At 32.5% G+C, this 24766-nt stretch overlaps 1 protein-coding gene and 1 long non-coding RNA gene across 2 annotated transcripts; both read left to right on the top strand.

Annotated features, from left to right (window-relative positions):
- Positions 1-5676: 5676 nt before the first annotated feature.
- On the top strand, positions 5677-6241 carry MIF2 (mini zinc finger 2). The gene has a single exon (XM_078985765.1). It carries the CDS (start codon positions 5728-5730, stop codon positions 6019-6021), a length of 294 nt encoding a protein of 97 aa, XP_078841891.1. The 5' UTR covers positions 5677-5727; the 3' UTR covers positions 6022-6241.
- A 3022-nt stretch (positions 6242-9263) lies between these two features.
- On the top strand, positions 9264-12779 carry LOC145033914 (uncharacterized). Its single transcript, XR_013677773.1, has 4 exons — positions 9264-10183; positions 10991-11629; positions 11789-12557; positions 12650-12779. It is a non-coding gene; the product is annotated as an uncharacterized LOC145033914 (long non-coding RNA).
- The last annotated feature ends 11987 nt before the right edge of the window (positions 12780-24766 follow it).

Below are 24766 nucleotides of genomic sequence, written 5' to 3'. Positions count from 1 at the left end.
ACTTACTGTAGTATTGTTGCCATTAGCATAACGATTTTAAGTTGAGAACCATGTGAATTTTTTCAATTGTCAACCATCGTTCATGTCACTTCATAACAAAACATTAGAGAATAAGTTATGGTATTCTCATTTCAATTTCATACTCATCTTCTCTATTCTTCAAATCAATTTAAACATCAGCACAACCCAAACTTAAATTCACCTCTTCCCATCTATCTATGGCCAGCAATTGGTAATGATTTTTATTTATGTATTTCCCTCTCACATGGCATGCATATGGTCATCTGTTATTTTTGTGTATGTTTCCATTTCTTGATTTAATTGTATCCCCTTATAAACTAAAAATCTAACAATACCAAAAATTTCTAATAACAGTTTATTATAATAAAAACATTGTGCAATAATGATATCAAGTCCAAATATAAATATCCACTTATATGTTGTTCCCTAACTATTTATGACATGTTAACTAATTCATGTACAAGTATTGACATCAACCATGTACCAGAAAAAACATTGTAATATTTTCAGATGACAAATAAGCAGAAACACGACCACATGGAGAGAGAACTATCAAACATATTGGATATTACTCCCAACCTGAACAAAAAATGGACTGTCATCATTCAAGTTTTAGAATGTGGGAACACAAAACAGAGCAAGACCAAAAGCAACTACAGAAGACTCATGTTTATTAATACATAGGTAAAACAACATTAAATTGCATCTTTGTTCAAAATATATCATGTTAATTCTTGTGTACAAATAACAGGGAACTAAGGTATCAGCCTTAATCTTTAGTAACTATCTGGAATTTTATAAAAAACACATTCCAAGCATACAAACGCTATCGAATTTCCAATGCAAAGTTGATACCAACAGAACCAAGATTTCGACTCAGTTCATATGAACATTCGTGGTCACTCACCAAACATACCCTCGTTGAACCGCAGCCAGAGCTAAGTCCACCACCACTCCCATGCCTATTCACATTCACTCCGTTTAGTCAGATGTTCAAGTATGCAGATGCAGGAAACAACCAAAGCGAGACAAACTTTACATATTTCGCATTATCACCTTAAACTTACTACAACATCACTCATGATATTGTTCTAAATTCAAAGATGTACGAGGGGTCGTTATTAAATGCTTTCCAAGTCGACTAATAGATCAAGGAGCAAAAACATCATCAAAGAGAGATGTGATTATTGTGAATGAAGAGTATGTACAAAAATTAACCAACAAACACCAATCCAATCTCATTACGTTTTTTGTAGCTACATTATTATTTTCTTTTACATTTGTGTATTTTATTATCAGGAAAAAACTGCTTATACTTACATTATGGGATTCCTTGAATGACAATGAAGGAAAAGCAATAGAAGAATTGACCCAGAATAGGCCAATGATATTTGCTATAAAAGTGAAGGTCACAACTTTCTATGGTAAGGCCACTTAACTAAAACAATTTAAACATCTATATTTCCGTATATATGATAAGGATATCACCAAGTAATTCCCAATGCAGGGCTATCATTGTCAACAACTAATGGATCTTCAATCCTTATAAATCCACCAGTCAAGGCAGACCTACAACTAGACAACTGGTATTTTCAAACAAAACAACTAGCCAACTATTGATATCAATGGTAACTTCAATCTACTTAACAGGTTTCAACAAAACAACAACGAAATAAAAGAGTTACTTCGAAAGGAAACATACAAAGATATTGATATTCTTTTGCCACATCCCGAAGAAGAGGACATAATTCCAATGGCTGTAGCAATCACAAGGATGGAAAATGTGAGTACACAAACCTAGATCATTATACAAATTAATAACTTTTCTAATTCGAAGATAAATACAAATCAAGATATACTTTTTATAATAGGGTAAACCAACGTGGGTTAAAGGGAATCTCAGTTTTCCACATCAGGATAGGAGTTTCACACAAACCGGATGTGCTAATTGCTTGAAGCTAATTGAAGCAGATGTTAGTTGGACCATCACATCACATATCCTGTATGCAAAAGTGAATCCAAAGTTAGAATCATGTAAGTAAATTATATAATAAATTGTAATCTACAAAAACACTAATACTACTACATTTGAATGAACAGGTCAAGAGCAACAATTAATATCGATGATGGAGGCGGATCCATTTGTGCGACTATTTCTACAATAGATATAGAAAAGTTCATTCAGTTTAATCCAAATTCACTTAGAGAAGCCGAAGAAAATGTAAGGATAAATATTCTGTCATTTATCCATATGTAAAGAAGTAAATTAATACCAAATGACTAGCCAGTAATTGTGTAATTGTGTCAGGGAGAAGAAGTTCATGACAAAATTGCAGCATCAATTAAATCTTTATCAATTGTAGCATTTGTACGATCATATCAAACATATCATCAACAAAAACCTACCAAAAGATTTGTCATTGTTAAGGCATATAATCCTCAACAACAAAACACCCATAACCAACAACAAATCGAAACATCAAACCCACCTGACCCTCAATCATCAACCAAAACGCCTTCATCTATGCAAACACAAAAGTGTAGCCAACATCAAATCGAGAGATCCAAGGGGATAGAAACTTCAACAGCTGCTCCTACAAGACCATCTAAAAAAATGAAATAGGTATTTCATTAGTAATCATTTTTTTAATGAAATTCATGTCAGCATCAATTTTTGTTAAATACAACTTTGTGGAAGCATCATTATTACTTACTTATATATTATGCAAATAGCAACATCATAATTTTCGATTTAGAGACATTAGAGAAGTTGTCAACTTCCTTTGGTAAATATTCAAATTAAAAACACGAATTCCATTTGTACTTGAACTGAAATATGGAATGCATATCAATATAAATTCTAGCTACATTTTGTTTTATATTTAATTTGATTTTAAATTAGTAATGTATTTGCAGGAACCAAATTATTATCAAGATGTTGACATTGGATATTTCATTCGTTCTCTATATCACATAATGGTGTGGTGAGGCAATAAACACCTGCCAATGGAAAGTAATGTATGTATATTATGTTATTGAATATGTAAATGATATATTTATGTATTAACTGATGGTTAAACAATAAACACCTATTAAGGTAAATTAATTATGTATATTATGTTACTGAATATGTAAATGATATATTTATGTATTACCTGGTGGTGAAGCAATAAAACACTTATTAATGTAAATTAATGTATGTATTTTATGTTACTGAATATGTCAATGATATATTTCACTTAAACTTCGCAATGTAAAGCTTGGAATGTATAGTATATTAAAAAATGTTTATGCCAAATTCATAGTAATCTTTTACCTATATCACCCTACCTTCATTGTGACATTAGATTACACTAAAATAATACCTAAATTATTTTCTTTGGGTCGTGCTTAGCACGAGCCTAAAAGTTTTCTAGTATATATATATATATATATATATATATATATATATATATATATATATATATATATATATATATATATATATATATATATATGTTTGTCATTTGATGGGTCTTCACAGCCTTCTTCCATCTATACACGCAACTTACATGCTAAGGAAAATACTCACAAGTCAAAACGAGAGCCAATCATTATGGTACCCTATCCCCCCATCACCACACCAATGGAAGAATGAGGAAATAACTCACAAGTCAACACCAGAAACCTAGATTAACTCGATCATCATCGGAAAATACTTTGATTGGTTGAAGGGCCCCTTATCTTCATATTGCTAAGCTATAAGCTCTTTTATAATTAAGAAGTTAAAGTTATACTCGAGTCGTTGAATATTTCAATTACTAGAAGTATATTAAAGGAATATTAATTGGATAGAAGTGCCTAAAATGCGTAAGCATACATGCAACAATCCCATGAGAGCTCCACAAATTTGATATCGATTCATTTAATCTTTATTCTTAGTCAATTTTTTTTCTTAAAATGGTGAGATTACACATTACCCATTAGTTTGTCATTACTCAATTAAAAGAAAACCATGCCCAATTATCATAATCAATTAATTAGATTCATTGAAGATGGAACCCTAATGTCACATCCAAAGTGAGGATATTAATATTTGATACATTGAATTGACCACTGATGTTTAATTAGCCATTTTAGAAAGAAAAGTAAAAAAAAAAATAATAATATTGATAAGCCAGTACCTTAAAGCTTATTTCGTTTTTGGTCGTTTCACAAATCTAATGAAATTAAAATTCGTATTTTATTCACAATTACATCGTATAATATAAGTTAATTGCTCATTTCAATTATATCCTCATTTATCGCAACTTATCTTGCCATCCAAAAAGAAATTAGTATAGTAAAATAAAGAAACTCTTGCCATCCGAAAACCTAAGAATCTTTATACTTTTTTGGCCATTTCAACAAGTCAAATGAAATTAAATGTCGTATTTGGTGCATTGAATTGTTAGGACTTACGCATGATTTCCAGTCACTTCATCACATCCTTCTAATTAATAATAATATGGAATCACTTTTTCTCTTTGTTTGATTGCATGCATTATAAAAATGTTATGAAAAGGATAACCAAAAATATAAATTACGAGTTTACTAGCTTAGTTGTTCTTGGGCAGTTCAACAAGCTAGATGAAATGAAAGTCTATTAATGACCATTTTTTTTTTCATTTATCCCTTCAAAAAGAAGGAAACACTTTTGTTCTATGCTTAATGAGTTGTTAACATTTGGGTAATCAAATCATAATTGGACCACTCTAGAGAGTGTTTTGTCACTTAATTAACTATTATACATTATATACATTATTACCCATCACATGAGATAAATGATACTTTCACTTACAACCCTTGTCTTTTTACTCTTCTTACATTCTGGACATAATTTCAATTTTGCGGTCTAAAACGCAAGAAATTTTGTTGTTAACATAGTAAATCATACTAATAATGTTACGGATAATATCCAATTATAAATTCATAATTAAGATTTTTCTTAGGATAAGTCTTGACAATTTGATGTAACATGCTCCCTCCTATAAGCATTTTGCCAATCTGAATTCCTTTTAAACCAAACATTTTTGGGCACAATATCTTGGCATAACTTCTCTGTCATTCACTTTTTCTATATATATAATACCAACTCTAAAGGAGAGGGATTTGAAAATAAATAGATTATAGATTATAAATTAGTCCTTTATTTTGCTAAGAGGGTACATATCTATTCGGACAATTGATCATTCTTTTCTCAAGAAATTCATATATCTAATAAATATTACACAAACTCTGTAACAAATTTCAAAAATCGACTTCAAGAAATTGTAAAAGTAGTTGTAAAATATATAATATCTACTATAATTTTTTATAAAAAAAATAGATTTCGAAAAACATGGTAAAATTAAGGCTAAAAAAAGAAACAGGAAATATTCTTAGAAACATACATGTGCCAATAGATAGCTAAGATCGCATATACATGTGGAAGCACACATGCCTACTTCTAACCAAAACTTAAACTATAATTCTGCCGTAGTATCCTTACAAAAAAAACACAAAGGTCTAATTGTGATTAATAAAAACAGTAAGGTTAAGAATGGCAACATAATCAAATAGTAAGGGTGAAAAGTGAAACTAATCAAATATATTCTTAAGGTTAGTGAAAAGCTTTACAGCCTATAAATAATCCCTTTTAGGGTTACGCTAGTTAAGAAACAAAGAAGACATCTTTTCTCTAAAGAAATGACGAAAAGACGAGTTGTGTTGAAAAGGGAAGAACCACTACCACCACCACCGTTAATGGATTCAGCTAACTCATCGAACACGATGAGGGTTCATGTGAGATATGGCGAGTGTCAAAGAAACCATGCAGCCAACGTCGGCGGGTATGCTGTTGATGGGTGTCGGGAATTCATGGCGGCGAGTGAGGAGGAGGACACGGAGGCTTCACTTACCTGTGCCGCCTGTGGTTGCCACCGCAACTTCCATAGAAGGGTGGTGGAAACTGAAGCTGTTAGTAGCAGCGACTGTGAGTGAAAACAAGAACTTCAACCACACGTCTCCTTATGAAACACACCTCCTATTTATACTGCAATGTGTGTGTTTATGTGTGCGTTTTTTGTTTGTCTTCTTGTGTGTGTGTTTATGGTTTTGTCTTTTAGCGTATGTAAATGAGAGTTGGGTGAGTTAATGTAAAATTAGGTTACTTTTGTCTGTCGTTTATAAATCTCTTTAATATTCACTTTACTCCTGATAATACTCTTACCTGGTTTATATGAAGCTTTCATAGTAATCTAATCTCGTAACTTGATCGAGTGGGTTTTTCAATCGATCTTATGATTGATTATTACACGAGGCATAACTTTATCAGAGATCTTTCGAGCCTATACATTCTACAATTAATTAAGCTAAACACAAATAAATATCAAATGTGATCAAGTTAATACATCACTAAACGGAGATATACATTAACATAATAAAAAAATTATACAGGAATGCACGTGTCTATTGTAGGATAATAAATAAGTGCTCTTGAAGCTTTCAGTAATGTTAAAGTTATAGGTCGTAAAAATTTATGCACAAAAATAGGGTATAGAAAGTAAGATGACGTATGTTTCGCATGTTCGTCTTTCCATTTTAGGAAAGAAGAAGATTAACGATAAATGCATGTACCTAATTGACAAAGATATGTTAAAGGCCTAATTAAATGAACTTGGATAATGCCCAGACTTTAGTAACGGACCCTTTTAAGTGTCTTTAAAATTGTAGCCACAAAAGCTAAAATAATACCATGAATTAATTTGGTCTGGTTTATTACTCGGGGAGGATCAAAGACTGCGTACTAATTGTCGATTTGTTTGGGGAGTTTGGTGAAAATTGTACAATGAGACCAAAAAATTAATCGAGCATGCATATGGTTAGATATGTGTCAAATGGTGTACGAATGAGTTAGGTATGAAACATATGAATGTAGGGAACATAATTTCTGGTAAACTTGAATTCGAAATCGGGTATATGTCACTTCTAATTTTGTCACAAAGTGCATGTTCTTCTTGGAATACTTTTTGAAAAAGACCGAACAATGGTTATAAAAAATCGATGTTATAAATGAAATTTTTTTCTTTTTTTTTTTTTTACAGTGATGATAAACACATATTGTTCATGTTAAATGCAGTTGTATAAACATATACAAACCGTTGATATGAATCTACCAACATAATTTTGTTAAAACTTAAAATTTAAATCCATAAACTCAATGTTCTTGTTTTGTGAAAATAATGAAACGCGATACAAGAAAAAATGTAATCCATGTTTTTCAAATTAATATAATTATTAAAAGCTATTGTTTCCCTTGAATGATTTCATTGATACCAAACAATATATATACAAGAGTCCAATAGATGTGGGCCGAGAATACAAGAGGGTTGAATACAACAATAGGGATAAGTTAATACAACAGTGTAATGAATACATGACAAATATGCCCCCGTAGTTACAACTCGAGGTTCATGAATGTTTAAACTGGAGCAAAAGTCGGGTAATAGTGGAAAAGAAAGCCCTTTCATAAATATATCTACATACTCGTATATGGATGGAACATAGAGAACTCGAACTTGACCCGTAGCAACATTTGTCACGAATGAAGTGAATGTCAACCTCTATGTATTTGGTTCGTTGATGTTGAACCTGCTTTGCCGACATGTAAATCACACTCACATTATCACAATAGATGAGAGTGGCTGAACGAAGCGGTAAGTCTAGCTCACAAAGCAAGTTGTTGTATTAGATGTTTAAGTCCATAACTATAATTGATATAAATTGGAATTGATAGTAGAACAGTCCTTTTAAGTTGCCTTCATAGTAGCAACTAGACATGATAAACTATTTAGAAAGAGGAAGAATTTATCATTTGATTAATAAACTGAAATGAATGATTTATCAATCTATTATGGGAATAATATATTAATTAGAAATCATATTATTTAAATAATATTTAATCAGAAATTAATTTGGAATTAATTTTGGGATTAAAGTAATTAAATAAAAGTTCAGGGGTTTTTTGGCAACTTATTGATAGTTGTGGATTTGGGTTCTAGAACCCTCCTAGATGGGTTGGACGAAATCTTCTAGGAAGACCTTGAAAATTTCGTCAAATGGCCTCTTGGATTGTTTTCTTGGGTTGCTTAGGCCTTAAACTAAGGAATTAGGGTTTTCTCCTTAAAACATTAGCTTTGGCTCTAAGCTAACACAACTATATAAAGGGTTATACTCTTCCTGATTTTGGCCACTTGATTCCTTAGAGTAATAGCCGAAAATCACAATCCTCCACCTCTTCTATCATATCTCACCCTCTTGTTAAGTGTGTTTGTGAACCATTAGAGGTACGACACTTATGACGCTTGCTACCAAAGGTTATTCAAGAAGGAATTAGAGATTGTTTACAATAACAATCTTAAAGGTCAGTATTTCTTATTCTTATGAGTCAAGTAGTTTATAGAAAAGTTTTATAACCTAATATGTTGTTTTTTCTTGATATGTTGTTTTTTCTTGATAGACAGATCCAACTAGGTTGCATGTGCCCTAATTTATTTGAATTGTTTCAATAATTTTCCGCTTAGGGCATTGTGTTGTAACCTCATAAACCTATCAGTGGTATCAGAGCCATGAGTTGTCTTTCATGTATTTGCACATTCATGAATCATAAAAGGAACTTGTTTTTGATTTAATCGTGGCTCACGGTGTAAGCTCGGTCTAATGCGAATCTGTTTGTTGTAATTCAGGTCTCGCGACGTGAGCATGGAGGCTCACGACGTGAACTCGGCCAGATCCGAAAAATATGTGCCTAATCTGCCTTATCTTCTTTTAATTGATATCTTCTTATCATATTTTATCCCAAATTCATTTTTGGTATGTCTTGCATGATAAATTAAAAACCCAGATGTTAGGAGATTGGTATTTTATATATTTAATTGTTTTATGGATAATATAATTGATTTTTAAGTGCTTAATTAATGAATAAGATATTAACACAACTCAATAATTAAATATTTAGGTTGTCTTAAATTGAAATTTGAAATTTATTATAAAACCTAGTATTTCAAAAGTTTAAAATACATCCATTTGGATATTATTACTAATTTAATAAAATGATGAAATAAAAGATAATTAATAAATCCACATATGGTTTAAATTTAATTAAATTAAATTCATCTTATACTATATATATTATTAAGAGTTTAACATATATTATACATATAAGTAAAGTCTGTCGAATCGCTAGTACGTCTTATTCATGAAGCCAATCTATAAGGGGGTATAAGAAAATTGCCTATAAAATGGTAGCTGAATAGGTGTCCACTCTCACCCACCATTTCCTTGATTGGTGGAGGGTAGTTAGCCGAACGGTTTTGATAAGACAAAATTCATATCATTAATATGTACAATGTGATATAAAGTAACTAAACTATTTTTCCAACTCCCACTCTTAATTACTATAGGAAAAATGTGAATTTGATGCTAATCCATGAAATGACATATTGCACCTTATTAGTGGTTAGTAGAGCGTGTGTGGTTAACCGGGACACTAATATGCACTAATAAGGAGTGGCAATGGGTGTCTCGTAAATTATCAATGAACTAAAGGAGCACATATGGTTAACCGATACATTAAAATGAGAAGATAAATAACATCGAGAGTACCAAGCTAATTTGCATGGTTATTCACGTCTCGTTTGTGATCATCGGCATCCCAGTCACAAAGTGAGAGCTTAAGAGATTAAACATGTCATTGAATAGTTCAATGAATCTGTAACACCCGGGTTTCCAGGTATATTATTTTTATTTAATTATTTTGAATTATGAGGAGGAACTCGGCGAGTTGATGCGTAGACTCGCCGAGTAGGATCGTGATTGTTCATCCGGATTTGCTTTGGACTCGGCGAGTCCATGAGTGGAGTCGGCGAGTCCACACTGTTTAATGATACCCTAAATCCCCGGGTTTGGAGCCTATTTAAGGGCACTTATAGCCTCTCATTGCGGCTACCAGTCCCTTAAGAGAAACCTAAGAGATTCAAATCGTTGTATGGAAGAAGAAGACACTTTTGATCCTTGTATCTTTGGTTTAGCAAGAAGGAGGTGCAAGAGCAAGAGGGGAGGTGCGATTCTAGCAGTTCCAGGGATTCAGAGACTTCATTTTGAGGTAATAGTTCGAACCTCCTTCAATTTTGGTGTTGATCTATAGAGTTAGGGTTTTCTAACCGCTTTGGAGAGTGATTATGTGGAGCAAATGGTCCCTATTCGAGTTTGTGCCTTGGATCTGGACTCAAAGAGGTCTAGAGACCTTAACCCTTGGAGCTTTATGGATTAGTTTGGGGTTATTGGACTTAGGTTGCCATTTTTGGGACTAAATCTCCTTTTGCTGCCTTGTTATTGTTATACAAGCATCAAGTTTCGAGCTTTACGTGACATTCATGCTTGGGAAGGCCAGATCTTTGATTTAGGGAAACAGATATGACCTTAGGAGGCCAGTAGAGTTTGTGCATGGCATGAACTCGTTGAGTTGTTCTTGGGACTCGGCGAGTAGGGTTAGGGTTTCACGTAAATTGCTCAGTGAGAAGACTTGCTGAGTTGGGGGATGACTCAGTGAGTCAGAAGGGAATTTGAGGACTGGAGTTCAAGGCAGCACTCGCCGAGTTGTTCTTGAGAATCGGCGAGTTGAGTCGTGGTGGCCCCGCAATTCATGCCTAGTATGACTTGTCAAGCATAGGGAGGGACTCGGCGTGCCAAGCGGGACAAAGTGTTAAAGGACATGTGTGATTCGCCGAGTCACCAGAGTGCACTCGGCGATTAGGGTCAAAGTGTGACCGTTGACTTTTAGGGTTTAGTCAGTGGAGTACTTGTGTGAGAGGGGGCGTAAAATAGCCTTTTCCCTCCTGAGGGTGCCAAAGGCAGGTTGAGTCTAGTCTTGAGAATTATATTTATAAGAGTATTTACTTTATGTGAATAGGCGAAGACTAGGCAATATTCCTACCGAGTCAGAGATTTACCAAGACGCTTGAGGTAAGTTTTCTCACTATACTTTACCTAGTGTGGTAACAGAGTTATGAGATAGAGTATTTTAGAGTTATATGCCAATGTAATTGCATGTTATTTATGTGCTATGATTTATTGTGATATGTGCTATGTATGATTCAGAGTTACAAAGTTAGGACCTTCGGGTCTACAGAGTTAGGACTTTCGGGTCCACAGAGTTAGGGCTAGAGGGCCCATAGAGAGTTGGGGCTGTAGGGCCCCACTGAGACACATAGACCTGAGGGTCAACAGAGTTGCAGCCTCGAGTGGCTATTATGTGTTAGAGTGGTATTTTGGGAAACTCACTAAGCATTTATGCTTACAGTGTTTTGTGTTATGTGTTTCAGGTACCAGCGACGATCGCGGGAAGGCATTGGCATGATCCGTACACACGCATACCGAGTTTATATATATATATTTTGATCTTGGGTTTTGTATTGATACAATGTTGATATAACGATTTGTTTATGTTTTTAAATGATATTTTATGTGTTACAAAAGTGAAAAAATTGTTCAAATTTTTACGGTGTTACAGAATCTTAAAAGATCTAGGAGCTTCATTAAATTGAAATTGGTAAATGCTTTACCTACCTAAAATAGATTTGAATTTGATTACGACGTCTCTCTTCAAAGTTCGAATTGAAAATATGGAACCTATCTTTAATTTGAATTTATGGGTTAATAATTAATGATTAAAATCAACTAACTTGAATTCTCTTTTCTCCTATTATAGATGTCAAGTTCAGACAACAATGGTCCTCCTTGTCCTTTGGGAAGTGGTTTTCCTCTTCCTTCTGAAGATGATCTTCCATATGTTTATCAAGCTGAAAGAATATTCCTTTCCTTCAAGAAATGGTGGAAATAGAAATCATGCTTCTCCAATTCTTCTTCCACACCCTCTAATGACTCTCCCCAAGTCATGTTTCCTTCAAGTTGAAAAGTATGAAGTTACTCAAACTCGATTGGCATGTAAACATCAAGATGGAAAGTCTGTGTATGCTCATGATCTAGAAATGAAATCACACATTGACAGATTGCGGATGTTGGGTTTCATTTTCCCAAAGGAGCTATCCAGTGACTTGGTTCTATTTTTGCTTCCCGAATCATATAGTGAGTTTATCATAGACTAATACACAAGGGACCACGACATGACCCTAATTGATCTAACATATATGTTGATTGCTGCTAAAGCAGAAATGCTTAAGAACACAAGTCAAGAAAAGTCTTTGATGGATCTGTCTCCCAAAATTTTCGTGGACATTGATAATGGAAACAATGGTAGTCCAGTAAAGCTTCTTTTCCCGATGGAAATGGATCGGCCAAGGTCAAACCGTTTGACCATATGGTAAAGTGAAAGGCTAATTATGAGATAGTTCCATGTTTTGATCCCAAAGAGTCCATATATGTCTATTGCCAATTGATGGGACATTAGATGCAAAGCTATCCTGACTACGTCAAAGATCTCAATGATGGTAAAGTCAATTCATATGGGTCTACTTCAGGTACATCCACTATCTAACTCTATTATTTTATTAAGTTCCTATTCCTAGATTCTAAGTACATGATGTGGTAATCACATTTTGATATTTTGCAGGATCTAAGAGAAAGAAGGTAGATTACAAAGAGTAAGCTAAATCTGATCGTGAGATATGGATTTTTGTCACATGGTTTGATTATAAGATTTTGGAAGCCACTGCTTAGGATTTATGATAGTTTAATAGATTTCTTGGGAAATGTCTAGAAACATTGTTTTCATTTTGCATTGTAAGGATAAGCTCCAATTTTTTGTTTATTATCAATAAAAGTGAAATTTTGGTTTATATAGGTTGTTTACTTTATATTTCCTTGCAATGACATTTATGAAAATTGGTGGTTACATTTCTATTTTAGCAATGTTAAATGTGGATTTGATTCTTAATTATATCGTTTATGGTAATGTCATGATTAACCAAGTGAAAAGGAATACTGATCACCCAAGTTTCAATTGGATAGAAACTTGGAGTCATACAATTCAAATTGTGTGATCTATAAGAATCTTGATCATTGGAAGATCGTGATTAATTCGTTGATCACATGTCTATGTGAGCCAAGTGAAGGACTAAAGGATCTATGTCACACCCCGCTAAAGCGGAAACACGGGACGTGGCAATACAAACGGTCTCATAGCAAAATTTAAAAGATAACACCAACCATAATATTAAAAAGAACAACAATTTACTATGAGTTTGAACAACTTTTAAAAATAATTAGAACGTATAAAAAGAATCACACATGCGAATGATCCTACAAGTGATATGTCTCTATGTGTCACTTAGTAGATGATTCCAGAAAAAGCATGTAAAACGAACGTCAACTATAAAAATAGGTGGTGAGTACTCATAGGTTTATAACATAATATAGTTTGAAATCATGATAATCAGAATATTGATAACAGTTTCCATAAACAATGTTCATTTCTAAAATAAGTAAATAAGTTTTCATGAATAGAAGTTCGTTGCTAAAATGAGTAATAATGTTTCCATAAATAGAAGTTTGTTACTAATATGAGAAACAAATTTTGTTGCTCAAATGAGTAAACAAGTTCGTTGCTACAAAGAGAAAACAAGTTCGTTGCTAAGACGAGTAAATGAGTTGCTAGTAATAATAGTTCATTGTTATGATGAGAATAAAAGTTTATTGCAATAATGATAAACAAAGTTCATTGTTATAATTAATAAAAGAGTTTGTATGTAATGGGCAAACAATGAGTTCCCAACCAAGGCTATGATTGAGGCCCTATCAAGATCCATGCTTATCGTTCCATAGATTATATGATATCATGCACTCTAGCAATCGAGTGAGTGAGGAGTTTTCAATTCCTAATGGTGTTATCCATAATCACAATTGGCTCAAAGAATTAATGGTTGTAGTAAAGTGTAAGGGAAGGGACTTAAGACGATAAGACCTTATGTTTCAATTTACATAGACATACATAGCAAAATATAGCAATCAAGTTTTATACAAATCAATTTAAGTACAACGAACAATAAAAAGTTTTTCGGACATGCTTTTCCACCCCAAAACATAAAAATCGAAAATATGGGAAGGCGTGAATACTCACAATGCATTGAGACGATGCAAATTGTACCTTGAACTATGATCCACTTATACCACTATTCATTCCTACACGATGTTACGCACTAATGAGTCTCTAATCGAAATCTAATACTAGTATACTTAACCTCTACAATAGAATTATGCCAATATTGTGTCAAAGTTAGGTTTTGTATAAGTTGCAAATACTTTTCTGAAAAATCAAATTTCCATATACCAATTGACTTATTAACATCTGCAAGTGACAAATCCCATTTTGTGTTATCGTTGGCAATATGTCTTTGCACTTTTGGAGGGACTTTACAAGCTAAAAATCGAAAACTAATTCAAATCAGTTATAAAATTTTCTAAACTTTACATTTCAGTTCTAACTATAATTTAGAACCCTCTTTTAATTTTTCATGATTTTTAAATATGTTTAACCATTTTTCCACCATTTAATTTCTTGCAAACATCATAAACTCATGAAAAATAATAAACAGTTAAGAAAAATTATCAAACATCTGATTTTCGTTCTAACTGTATTAAAACACTTCTAGATAAATTTTCATGAATTATAGATATGTATAACAATTTTAACTACATTTAGTTTTGTAGATAGATATAAATTCATGAAAAATATCAACCAGTGAAGAAAATATCCCAAAATTTATACATTACTGATATGCAACATATATAATCTGCGAAAAATATAAAAATGGATTTTCAAATAGTTTAACATGGTTTTACGGATTTTTGTATATTTATTCTATCAAAATAAAGATAAACAAAAAACAATTTTAAAAATTCCCTAAACCTTTTGTGCTAGTGTTATTAGACATATAAAAGCTGGAAAAAAAATATAAAAGCTAGTTTCCAAACAGTTTAGATACTTTTCTTTGTTTTATTCACTTAAATAACCATTAATTCGTGAATAATTATTAAACAGTTAAGGAAAATTACCAAACTTTTTGTAAACTTCATATACAGTGTACATAAGTTGGAAAAAAATATAAAAGTTGGTTTTCGAATGGTGTAGCTATTTTTCATATATTTATTCACTTAATTAAGCATTAATACGTGAATAATTATTAAAATGTTAAGGAAAATTACCAAACTTTTTGTAAGCTTTTTATACAGTGTACATAATCTAGGAAAATATCAAAATTAGTTTTCAAATAGAGTACCCCGATTTTATGATTTGTGTGTGTTTATCTTAGCAATAATGAAGATAATTAGAAAACAGTATGTAAAATTTCCCAAACTTGATGTTTCACTTTTATTAAACATATATAATCTGAGAAAAATGTCAAATGTGATTTTCATGTATAGGGTTTGATTTTCATAATTAATGTGTATTTAATGAATAAAAATTAGAATAAAGAGTAAACAATTAATATAATTCCTTTAAAAAATTGTAAAATTATTTGATGCTGTATATAATATGGGAAAGATATCAAGAGTCATTTGTAAATAGTGGAGTCCTATTTTTGATTTATGATTATTTAATCTTAGAAAAATAGAACAAAAATAGAATACAGAAGAGAAAATTCATCCAACTTTTTAAATAGCATCTTAATGTAATATATGACATTCTGGAAAAATTTTATGAATTATGGATTAGTAAAACTATTTTTCCTGATTTTAGTCCATTATAAACAAAAAAAATCATGGAAATATAAATACATTATGAAAAATCCTCAAAATATTTCTCTGAGTATTTAACATGACCTAGAAGAATTGAAAATTATTAAATGCTCTTTTAAAATCTCATAACTAGGTTTTGTGATTTATTTGATTTAATAATAAAGAAAATTAAAAATACAGAATACATTAATAAAAATTGATGAAACTTCATGAGAGATGTTTTTTTTAACTTTACATGTTATTCACGAATTTATCTAGGATTTATGGACCTCAGAAAGTATTTTATATGAATTATTGGTCTATTTTCTTGCAATAATTATAATAATTCGAGAAAAATGAATTATTTTCTGAAAATTTATAGATCATCCTATATTGTTGTTTGGATTATGGGAAAAATCTCATTTGAACATAAAAGAAGTTTTAGGTATTTATTTGGGAATAAATCATTCATGAACATACTTGAAAGCTTTTAACAACAAACTATGATCATCTAGCATCTAAGCTTGAAGATCTTCACATGCATGTTGGTTTGAAGACCATTCATGAATTTGAAATGTTTAAAAGTTGTTTTTGAAAGAAAGCTGAGGATGCATGTGGTGTTTTTCCACCATAACGTGTAGAAAAATGCATTTCCATGATTTTGACTTAGGGTTAGGTCATGGATCTTCACCATTTTGTAACATGCAATATGTTTTTGGTGAAAATACACCACCATCATCATCAAAACTATATGTGTGTATGTGTCCATAAAATTTTTCATTAGAAAGGGGTAGAATAAGAAGATATACATGAAAATCTTAGTGAAATAAAGGTAAAATGAAGCGAGAAGGAAGGATTTTTGGGTTTACCTTTAAAAACACTTCTAGATGATAAAGATTTAGAGTTGAAGGTGATTTATTAAACTTGTTTTTCTGGAAAAAATTTGTGAGTTAGGGTTAGGGTGGGAGAAAATATGGTGGTGGAATTGAAGAGTGAGACAGAGAAGTAAAGAAGATGGAGTGTGAGAGAGAAAAAGTAATTTAGTGTGTTGGAAAGATAATTTTTAAAGGAGGAGAGAGGGTGGCCAATTTTTTTTTTTGGGGGGGGGGGGGGGGGGGAGGGAGGATAACATAGGGTTTCCCCCTCTTCCATTTTTATAAAATTCAAATATTTTATAAAAATATCATTTTCTTTTTATAAAATAGACACATTAACGTAGTTTTTATTGATGAAACCTTGATTTTTGACTTACAAATTAACGGTAAATGTTAATGCCTTAAAATTTTATTTTCCTTGATTATATTTCTATGAATTTAATTATTTTAAGATAATATTATAAGTTTCATAATTATTTTCATATAATTTTTGAGGTTAAAGTTTATAAAATTAGGTATTTAGGGTTTTTAGGGTTTAGGATTTGGTAAGTCTTTGGATATCAAAATAAATTGAATTTTTTGAGATTTCAAATTAGCTAGAGTTTCATAACACTTATTCAAGTTAGAATTAATATTTTTAATTTATTTTTATCGGTTGATTGGCATTCTATATAGTGGTTTCGACATTCAAGCGAAATTGAGGAACCAAGTATAATAGTCATGGTTTCAACTTTGACTTAAGTTCGTACGAGACTTGGACCTAATTTATACCACTAGGTCAATTTTATGATGTGTGTATATGATTCGTAAAAAAGTGTTCGGGTCAAAGAATGACCCGAATATGGATAGTCATAATAGTTAAGTAGTTATAGAATTCACATATCAATGTGAAATCTAAGTACACTATCCATTGTTTCGAACTGTTTCCAAGTTTATACTAGTTTATAATTTAGCTTCTAGTTACTAAGTCTAGTATGTGTTGTAACTATACGTGAAACTAAGTTTAGTCAAATATGGAACCGACTCAAATTTTTGACGAGTTGTCATAATCTAGTACACATTGATGTGCACTACTCAGATCCACCACCAAGGACGATAACTCTATTCGTCATGGTTTACCGATCTTTCAGTAAACATGGTTGTGTTAATAACATTAAGCATAATTCTGATACTTTAAAAAGTTTCAAAGAGTGGCATAATGAATAATAAGAATCTATTAGGCAGAAAGATAAAAGTTTCTCCAATCTAAAAGGAAAAGAGATTACTTTAGTATCATGTTTTATGATCATTTTAATGATTGTGGAACCATGTCACAATTGATCCTCAAAGAACATCTTAGTGTAATTGTTTAAGTAAGAAGAGGAATCAAATATTGTTGAAATGGTTTAATCAAGAGATGAGTCATACTTTGTTTCCAATCAAGTTTTAGAGTCATACTTTAGTAACTACAAATTGTATCTTGAAAATTGTTTCGTATTAAGTAGTTTTATAACACCTCATAAAGTGTAGAGTAATAATGTTTTCTTTCTCTAGCACATTTGGAATTGGTAGTTGTGATGTTTTGGTTAAAAACAAAAGATGAACTAAGACCAATTCAATCAAGTATTTTCTTGACAAGAATCCACACTAACTTTTGAATATTTTTTTTCGCTTGTCAAGGATGTTCCTAAAAAGAAAAAATTATATGTTAAGAATTCAATGGGAGTCTTATTGATCTTTAAGAGTTTCAAGAGTCAATCAAGAATAAACCTTATAGTTATCACTAGCACACGACCTGAAGTTGATAACCTATTGTGTTAAGTTTACACATTCAAGTTTATGTGCACCTTCCTATTATGTTAGGAATGATTATATGTTCTATGGTTCTCATTCGATTGCACAAGGCAGCGCACATTAGTCAGTGATAGCACATTGGTCAATATGGGTAGGCTGCTTAACAACTTAGAAGCATTGGTAGGCCCTTGTGCTACCAGAAGGCAAGAAATTAAGAACAAGCAAGTTCAGTTCATGAAAGGAAAACCTAAAATTGATTTTGGTTTTATCCTCAGCCTTATCTCATGATTGTAGGTTGGTAATGATAGATTCACATGGATGAGATCACATACACCATAGAATATAGGTGGCAAAAGGTTTTCTCTAATTCATGAAAATGATTATGAGGAAACACTTTCGCTAGTAGATTTTAAAGATTTGATAAACATCACTATGGTTAGTAGTTGTGATAATTGAAATCTCAAATTCGCAATATGATTAAGGCATCCATTTTCAAAGTTCAAATTGTGAGAAATGGAAAGTAACTATTTGAACATTCAGGATTATAGCTAAAATGTCTGAAAGGGTTTAAACACGCACACACATACACTATCTAATGAAAGGTGTAAAAGCTTGAGAAGTCTAGCTGAAGAATTATCGAAGCATCACATTTTAGAAATCTATACTTTAGTAAGGAAGTCAAAGAGTATTGATTTCTAGAAGTCCAGTTGATCTCTCGATACATGTCAAAGCTAGTAGGAGCATAATTGTTGTTCTATTGGGAGCATAATTGTTATACTAAGTGTTGCAAGTTGGCAATACTATTCGCAGGAAACAAAGTTTTAAAATTTTCAAGTTGCAAAGTTTGCAATTGTTTCGCTATGATAATCTTAGGGAGAGAGAACTCATACTTCATTTCAAATCTAAAAATTTAGATTGAAGTTTTAATAAAACTTAGGATTGATTATATATCAGGCTTTATGTAAGACATTTTGTGTCGAATCTCATATGCTTTGGATATAGGATCGATTATATATGCTATAATATTCACTTGTTTTGATTTTTCCAATTGCCTAGGCATTGGGAGGGAAAAAGGACTAGAACAGAATTTGACTAAAATTGTTAAACAACTGCCAAGAACATTCTGAAGTTTACTGCAGATTGGTTGCTTGTGGATAATTAGAAGTGTAGTAGTATTTGGACAGACCGTATTGACATAATTCTGCGTGGAGGTGATTCTTGTTCCGAATTGATGGTCACATGGGAATGTGGAAATGTTTCCATAGTAGGAGTTGGTTATTTAGAATCTACATGTAAGTTAGGAACTTTAATGAAAGGAAGGTGTTCAAGGAGTGTATCTTGAATTTGAAACTTCGTTTCCATGGAATTGTTTTTAGTAACAAAGCTCAAATGGAATATTTTGGAATATCGTTGGCTAAGTCTTTGTGACTTTAAAGCCTCTACATCACAAAAGGATTATTGCATGTAAGGTTGAACTCTAACACATTCAAAAGTGACAAGATTTTGGAATTCTTACACGTTCTAATAAGAATTCGAAATTGTGAAACGGACATCATTGGAATAATGTCCAATTGATCTGTTAACAAAGGACGGACCATAGAGAGACATAGTATGCATATTTATAACATGACATGAATGATGTTTTAATTCAAGTGTTTAGTTGATTACTCAAAATATTATACAATAAACAAAGTCTAGTTAATATGGTCATTAAATACTAAGAGTTTTATTTATATTCAATAGTTTTGAGACCAAAGTTAATTAGGTTGTTATTGTGTTTCACTTTGCATGATTTACTTCCCGAATAATTGGAATGTTCAGACATCCACAGTCGATTGTACTTTTAGAAGTAGCGAATTAAGACTATCATGAATTCAATTGTAGATTGTCTATGGGGATTAGACATAACAATGGTTTTGTTGCAATGTTCATGAGTACTTGGAAATATGGATTTTAAGTATTGGATAAACCTTACCTCAAATAATTACTTCATGGATTTTATCATGAGTAATTTTGAGATGATAGTATCTTATATATTCTTGAAACGAAGATATATGAGTTATTGTTTACGAATCGGTTGTGCATTGATGAGTAAATAGTGCAAGCATATAAGTCAAAGTTTATCCGTTCCTTTTGCCCAAACGGGAAAAAAATAGTTGTGGGTTGCTCGATGATTTGATGATGACATCTAAAGCGCTTGGCCAAGCCTAGACTTAATTGATGTGCTTAATTAGTAGTATGAATCAATCGTCATAAATTATAAATCGGGAAACAAATCTTGGGAAAAGAGATTAAGTATAATCTGTGTCTCATGTCCTTACGATATCTTGTAGAATAGGGGAACATTTGATCATTTATCTAAGGACACGTTACTAACTAGGTCAGAGTTCGATAATGGTTTTTGCTAGCTACAATTTGCTGATCAATTTGGTAGTTATACTGGCAGTTATAGTTATTAGACTTATCCAAGTGGGAGACTATTGGATTAGGTGTCTAAGACTAGAATTATAATTGATATAAACTTGAATTGACAGTAGCACAATCCTTTTAGGTTGCCTTCATACTAGCAACTAGCCCTGATGAACTATTGAGAAAGAGGAAGAATTTATTATCTGATTAATAAATTGAAATGAATGATTTAGTAATGTATTATGGAAATCATATATTAATTAGAAATCAAATTATTTAATTAATGTTTAATCAGAAATTAATTTAGAATTAATTTTTGGATTAAAGGAATTAGTTAAAAGTTCAAAGGTTGTTTGGCAATTTATTGGTAGTTGTGGATTTGGGCTCTAGAACCCTTCTAGATTGGTTGGACGAAATCTTCTAAGAAGACCCTAGGAATTTTGTCTAAGGGCCTCTTGGATGGGTTTCTTGGGCTGCTTAGGCCTTAAGCAAAGGAATTAGGGTATCCTCCTTAAAGACGTAGCTTTGGCTCTATGCTAACACAACTATATAAAGGGCTATACCCCTCCTGATTTCGGCCACTTGATTACTTAGAGAAATATCTGAAAATCACAAGCCTCCACCTTTTCTCTCAAATCTTATCCTCTTGCTAAGTATGTTTGTCAACCATTAAAGGCGCGAGACTTCTGGTGCTTGCTACCAAAGGTTTTTCAAGAAGGAATTAAAGATTGTTTACCATAACAAACTTGAAGATTAGTGTTTCTTGTTCTTGTGAGTCAATTTGTTCATAGAAAAGTTTTATAACCTAGGGTTCATAGTATGTTGTTTTTTCATGAAAGACATAGATCCAACTAGGTTGCATGTGCCCTAATTTATTTGAATTATTTGAATAATTTTCCACTTAGTGTATTGTGTTGTAACCTTACAAACCCATTAGTTGCGTACCAATCTGTTTCAACAACTGCATTGTAACAACCCGATTTTTCAAAGGAAAATTTTCATTTTTGATTATCCAAACACAATTCCATAAATTAAAAAATCCCATCTATAATTATTTTCAAAATCATATCAGTTACAACTTTTGTTTAAAACATCAGAGTGTCCCATAAAACGCCTGTGAGAGAGTGCACGCCGCACCATCAAGCCTTGCCCCTACCCTTAGGATCTGATGTACCTGAAATAAATCCACAACCAGAAATGTAACATCTGAAAATCGAGACCCAAAAATTTTGCTTAATTATATTACTTATGAAAATAGTTTACGGAAAACATCGTTGTTATCATTTCAAACATCAAGTCACAAATCACAAGTCTCAAAAACCATATCATCATATAGTAAAATGTCAAAGTACAATCCCAGGGTTCTCAAAGCGGAAATCATGTGTGTACGATGCGCTGCTACCCTACCGACTCCTTCCCCATAGTTGAAGAGGTACATGAAACCAAAAATAAAAACTGTAAGCACGAAGCTCAGCGAGTTCTCCCATTATACCACATACAATGCAAGCATACATACTGCCGGGCAATTCTGGGGTGCTCGACCTGTCACACCCCGAAAACCAAAGGCGGAAACGTCCCCGGGGTTGACTCCAAGTTGTGTATCAAATCCAATGTACATAGTAATCACAGTAAACAAACATTACATTACATATATATATGAAAGCTTACATTTGTTCAAAAGTAAAGTTATACAAGATATACATATGCATCATATTAACAAAAGTTGAGACGAGTCTTCCACGCACTCTATCTTCAATAAAAGAGATCACCGGGTACCTATCTAACTTGGACCTGAGAATACAAGCGGTTTGAAAATCAGCATAAAGCTGGTGAGTTCATAAGCAGTTTTGTTTTATGAAAATGTATCGGTTTCCTTTAGTTTCCGAAAAAGTTTGTTATCCAAGAAAATCCCATATTTTCTTATGTGAAGTTGGTTAAGTTATCATTGGTTACCAATTCGATTATGTATTGTATTTTTCCCCAGGAAAATCCCATATTTTCCTAATTGTAAGATAAATTGTATAACACAAAGTATAGTTTAACACCCAAAACTATATAATGAAAATCTTGGGATTACTATCCCGATAGACATATAAGATAGTTTGACACATCTGAAAGTACAGGTTTAATATCATGGGACTATCATCCCGGACTAAACACAAGATAAGTTGATGAATATATGTAAATATAGATTGAAACCATGGGATCACTATCCCGAATAAGATACAGATTTGGAAAACCATGAGATCACTATCCCGTATAAGATATACATACAAAACCTTGGGATCATTATCCCGTATAAGATATAGATTTAGAAAACCATGGGATCACTATCACGTATAAGTTATAGATACAAAACCATGGGATCACTATCCCGTATAAGATATAGTTAAAGACCATGGGGAAAGACATCCCGTACAAGTTACAAGCATAAAATCATGGGATCACTATCCCGAACTAGATACAAAATAGTTTGGTTAATACCATGGGATCACTATCCCGAAAGAGATTTAGATATAAACCATGGGATCACTATCCCGTATAGGACATAGATATAAAATAGTTTGATAATACCATGGGATCACTATCCCGAAAGAGATCTAGAAACAATATCATGGGATCACAATCCCGAAAGAGGTATAAAATATAGATGCAAAACCATGGGATCACTATCCCGAACGAGATATAGTTTCTGAACCCAAACTGTGAATAAGCTGGTATTAATACATATTGTGAGTCGGGTAACCATACTAATACGACAACGTGACCTCCTTGATGTTTGTCAGACGTCGAACGATATCCAGAAATTTGTCACCCTAGGCGTGCCCGCCTAACTGTAGCTAGCAGTTAAGGTGTGGGATTGTCAGTCCCGAATAGATCTATTCACAAATTCCGCGCTCTCCCTCCAGGAGACTCTGGTTACACTTCCGGGGAGGATTTACTAATCATCCATAAAGGGTAGTGACTATCTCACAAACTAGTACTAAACTATTCACAGGGTTCTTATAAGATATCGATATACAGAAGATTATGAAACATAGTACAGTAAAGTATAGATACATACATGAAATTGTCTGACAATACATTCAAATGATACGGAGATAAACTGAATCAGACATAGTTTATCTAATAACTTGGTATAGATATCAGTATACGATAGAAAGAACAGTAAAGACCCCCAAATTATTCCCATAATAATTTGATTAGTTTGATTGTTTCCTTAACTAAAATCCATTTAGCTGAAATCGAATAGTCATTCCTTATGCTCAGCATAATACATAAGGAGTAAAAGAGTTTATAGGTTTGTCAGATATTGTTTGAAACACATCAATGTTGTGATTGGAAAACAGTTATAGTTTGCTAGTATTCCCCCCTGAAAACATTGAAAACAGTGAAAAAGCCGTAGGGGTATGAACTCACCGGACGAGATACGAGACGGTTTGGATGCTAAGAGTTGATCCGGAACTTGTAAACACATGAGGTTCCTAATTATCATGTAAAGATACACATTCGTATTTAATTAGGACTTAGATTGATTGTTGGATAGGGACAAATGCTTCAAGTCGCGATAACACTCCGATACAAGTGTTTGGAGGGACCCGAGTGGCGTTTAGGGACATGAATGACACAAGGGACTTGGGAAATGAGTTGGGACATCAAAGGAACACCCCCCTTAAGGGAGTTTTACGGCCAAAACACCCATCCTCATGAGTTTACGGCCGTAAACTCATGATGGGTGGTTTATGGTGCAAATTTGGACTTCCAACACTTAAGGGATAATTTCTAAACTTGGTTTAAGGACTTGGAATGATTACAAAACATCAAATAGACCCCCTTTATGGGAGTTTACGGCCTAGCATGGCTCCAAGGCTGTAAACCCCTATTTACCCAAGAAAATGATGTTAAATGGTGCTAGAACAAATCACATGTGATTGGTAGGATTTATCCAAGGCCTA

Source organism: Lactuca saligna, chromosome 3 (assembly GCF_052625555.1).
Source record: "Lactuca saligna cultivar CGN05327 chromosome 3, ASM5262555v1, whole genome shotgun sequence".
Taxonomy (NCBI): Eukaryota; Viridiplantae; Streptophyta; class Magnoliopsida; order Asterales; family Asteraceae; genus Lactuca; species Lactuca saligna.
The sequence above is the reverse complement of the archived record's forward strand: the minus strand, read 5'-3'. Positions and strand labels throughout refer to the sequence as shown.

Bases quoted from the DNA above. Each gene is read 5' to 3' on its own strand.
- MIF2 (XM_078985765.1), top strand. From the start codon at position 5,728: ATGACGAAAAGACGAGTTGTGTTGAAAAGGGAAGAACCACTACCACCA.